This window comes from Diaphorina citri, unplaced genomic scaffold (genome assembly GCF_000475195.1).
Source record: "Diaphorina citri unplaced genomic scaffold, Diaci psyllid genome assembly version 1.1 scaffold2174, whole genome shotgun sequence".
In the NCBI taxonomy this organism is placed as follows: Eukaryota; Metazoa; Arthropoda; class Insecta; order Hemiptera; family Psyllidae; genus Diaphorina; species Diaphorina citri.
Window position 1 is genome coordinate 1 of NW_007379599.1, and position 4,515 is coordinate 4,515.

General features: G+C 31.0%; 1 protein-coding gene across 1 annotated transcript; it reads left to right on the top strand.

Annotated features, from left to right (window-relative positions):
• Nucleotides 1-166: 166 nt before the first annotated feature.
• On the top strand, nt 167-1,099 carry LOC103518388 (transcription factor CP2-like; the record flags this gene model as incomplete). Its single annotated transcript, XM_008483451.1, has 2 exons — nt 167-452; nt 784-1,099. Coding segments are annotated over 2 exons (602 nt in total), but the record flags the coding sequence as incomplete, so codon positions are not given.
• Nucleotides 1,100-4,515: the final 3,416 nt, after the last annotated feature.

Below are 4,515 nucleotides of genomic sequence, written 5' to 3' on the forward strand. Positions count from 1 at the left end.
CCTCAGGGTGCAGTTGTTGCCCTCTGCTCCCTATGCCTGTGTCCTACAGTATAGGTTGAGCCCTTGGTGAGCCTTCTGTCTTCTCTTTTAGAGTTGAGCCTTCGCTTGTAAATTGTGTCTCCAAAGAGTCTTCCCTCCTGGTAACTCTTTCTCTCTTGTGTTTCAGCTCCAATGGCTACCCCCACGACCTTCACGACGCTGGGCGCTATCCACGATCTCCCTTCCAATGATGATGTTTTGGATCGGCTGAAGGCCCTGGCAAGGAACATTCTCCCCCAGGGTTGGAGAGATTGGACCCTAATTAACAGCATTGATCTTGATTTCTCCGTGGACTCCACCGTTCTCAACAAGCTGCAATTTGCTCTTCCAGCTGACGGTATTGCACGGGCCTTTGACCCTGCGGCAACAGGTTTAAAGGAGCACCCTTACAAGGATATGAAAATCAAGATGCTGTCTTGGGCATTTTGTAGGGTAAGTACGTAATCTTGATTATTATTACAAGTGAATGTGGAGATCACATGAGTTATCATCTTAACTGCCACTTACACCGCTACCACGAGTCATGGTAACTCCACTCAGTGGGATAGGAATATTCCTGAACGGTATGTCTGCTACTCTTCTGAAACACGCTCACACCATCTCCTCTCTCAACTCGCACAATCACCTTGCCGTCCGACGTTCAACAATTTTTGATTCCGTGGACCTCCTTTACAAAAGATAAAAGGGTATCGCACAGGACTTTTGGGACATACTGTATAAATAAACGTAACTTGTCTATTTCAGGCTGTTGGCACACAAACGGACTATCTACCTTCTGGTCGACTCAACGTCAATGGTCTATCATCCCATCTTTCTCTATCGACTAACCTCATTGGAAATGTACACCAAGCTCATGCGAGTCCTTGGTATAAATCAGGCACAGCCATCCGACTTCTATATCCAAGGTCCTAATAATATTCATGTGGTCGTGACAGATGAGCTAGTAAACCATATTAAAGATGAGAGTATGTTCTCTGTGGATATTGTGCAAGATATGAACGGGTCTGAGCATTATAAACTCGTGCTGAAACCCATAGGATGTCAGGCACCCCCTGGCTAGAAGGAACAACACAAAGTTACACTAGGAATACCAGAGTAGAAAACATAGCTTTCCGTGTGGACTACTTGCGTAAGTAATTGTACTAAAACTAAAAGTACAGGTAGTAATTGCTACTTGCGTATTAAAGATGTACCACTCGCGTACGGTACTGGATAAAAACAGGTAGATTCTCGGAGTACATAATTTTTTTTACATAGTTAGGCACCTACTGCGGAAAAATATCTCAAATTTCGGTCGCACAGAAGAAAATCGCCATTATCCCACGAAAATTCTAGCACACGAAAAGAACGTTCACAAATGATCAACTTTGCGGGAGTTATAGGGTTAGGTAGCACGCAAAAAAATAACTTTCACAAATTATTAACTTTCTGGGAATTATAGCGTTTGGTAGCACACAACAAAATGTTTCACAAATCATCAACTTTGTTTTATTGGTTGTAGTATAGGATTAGGAAACATTTAAAATTTAAAAAGAATTCTAATAATAATAATAATAATAATAATAATAATAATAATAATAATAATAATAATAATAATAATAATAATAATAATAATAATAATAATAATAATAATAATAATAATAATAATAATAATAATAATAATAATAATAATAATAATAATAATAATAATAATAATAATAATAATAATAATAATAATAATAATAATAATAATAATAATAATAATAATAATAATAATAATAATAATAATAATAATAATAATAATAATAATAATAATAATAATAATAATAATAATAATAATAATAATAATAATAATAATAATAATAATAATAATAATAATAATAATAATAATAATAATAATAATAATAATAATAATAATAATAATAATAATAATAATAATAATAATAATAATAATAATAATAATAATAATAATAATAATAATAATAATAATAATAATAATAATAATAATAATAATAATAATAATAATAATAATAATAATAATAATAATAATAATAATAATAATAATAATAATGATAATAATAATAATAATGATAATAATGATAATGATAATAATATTATTATTATTATTATTATTATTATTATTATTATTATTATTATTATTATTATTATTATTATTATTATTATTATTATTATTATTATTATTATTATTATTATTATTATTATTATTATTATTATTATTATTATTATTATTATTATTATTATTATTATTATTATTATTATTATTATTATTATTATTATTATTATTATTATTATTATTATTATTATTATTATTATTATTATTATTATTATTATTATTTACAAAGATTTGAGTGAAAAAACGTGGTTTTCATGTCTTAACTTGAATGTACCAAACCTTTATTATCATTGGTTTTGATTTTTATAAATATCAGAGATACGCAATTTATATCAACCATTATACGTAGTTGATTTCATCATTGCATCTCTTTGGTCGATGAAAAAATTAATCTCAGGAATACGCTCTTTAGTAAAGTTTTTAGTAAAAACCCACTGTAATTGTAATTATATTAATTTTCCACCATCAATATAAAATATAATCATTGTTGGCTTTTCATAAAATTAATCTATAAATATTTTATTAACTATACTCTAACTACAGGGTGCCGCAAATGTCCGGCAAAGGCTGAATATCTTTTAATTGACTTTTTAAGTACGAAATTGAAACTTTTGCATGGTCAAATGCTTTTTAAAGAATTACTTGGGGGACACTTTGAATCTTCAGGGGCGGACACCATGCCTGGGCGTAGGGGCTAGAGACCTCAGGACAATTTTCTTAAATGGGAAGCCCCAACTTTTAACACACCAAAAGAAAGACTTTAAAAATACAAGTTTGAGGTCAATCCCATATCCAGGGCCGGAGCTATGACTATTTTATAATTCAAGTCTACCATGGTATTTCTCTGATAGGGGAAGTACCAAAAACAATGAAAGCATTCTGAAAGGTGATTTGGGCTTTAAATAGGTTACTTTCATTATTCATCTCGAAATTTGGACCCAAATGAAAAAATTCAAAATCTGGATCCAAAGCTATTTAGATAGCCAGGGCCGAAATCTAAAATATTAATTTCTGATTCGAATTTCGAGCTGAATAATGAAAGTGACCTATTTAAAGCCCAAATCACCTTTCAGAATGTTTTCGTTGTTTTTGGTACTTCCTTCCCCTATCAGAAATACCATGGTAGACTTTGACTTGAATCTTAAAATAGTCATAGCTCCGGCCCTGGTCATGGGATTGACCTCAAACTTTTACCAAAGTATTGTATTTTTAAGGTCTTTTTTTATGATAAAAGTTGGGGGTTCCCATGAAAAAAAAGTGTCCCCAAGTAATTTTTACAGGCTATTTGACCATGCAAAGTTTCAATTTCGTGCCACAACTTAATAAATGTTAATTCGTACTTAAAGCCAATCGAAAGATATTCAGCCATTGCCGGACTTTTGCCGCACCCTGTATTTACCTTTTACTGTTTAATCTATAATTTTAACTGTGTATACCTATGTATTTCGTTACAAAATATTGCTTTATAGCTATAGTGGTGGATGGGACACATGCATATGAAAAGGCCTTGGTGCCTACTGCCTAGCCTACCCAAAGCATTCAAGTACGATTATATTGATCTGTTCCATTTTTAGTGGAACACCCTGTATGAGATTTACTTTTAGATTTTATTTATTTATTTATTAGATGAATTTTTTAGAACACTTCTGACGGTAGGAAAAGAGTCGAGTGAGGAAAATATCTATCCCAAAGCAAATCTTATTAATTTATTTACATTAGTAAATGATACCTACATATGTAGGTAATTAGGTTCAATGTGGCTAATTAAAAAAAAAAAAAAAATCCAGTTCATTTAAATTAGTTATTTACATTAGTAAATGATACCTACATATGTAGGTAATTAGGTTCAATGTGGCTAATTAAAAAAAAAAAAAAAATCCAGTTCATTTCAGTAATAATACCGAAGAGTATGCAAAAAGAGATTCTTCAGAAAGTCCATGAGGGACATCTAGGATCACGGTATTGCATCAATCCAGTTCATTTTAGGGTAAACTTTTAGTTTTACAATCAGCCTGACTCATTGCAAGATTCATTTTACAATCAGCCTGACTCATTCCAAGATTCATTTTACAATCAGCCTGACTCATTGCAAGATTCATTTTACAATAAATTGTATAGGTATACAGTATGCCCCTAAAGCCCTGCAAGGTATCCCTTTACCTTTTGAACGAATAGGAATCTTTGAATTCTGAGGATTGAGGATTAAGAAAGGGCATATCATGATGCATCCAGAGATGGCGTCAGAACCCAAGTTTGGCCCCCAATAGTGGAACTTTTTGGATAAAAATCCTCACCCCTCGAGAAATCGAGGTGTTAGTAAGGACCAAAGAACGAGAGTTTCGGTCTTTTTTTTTTTTTTTTTT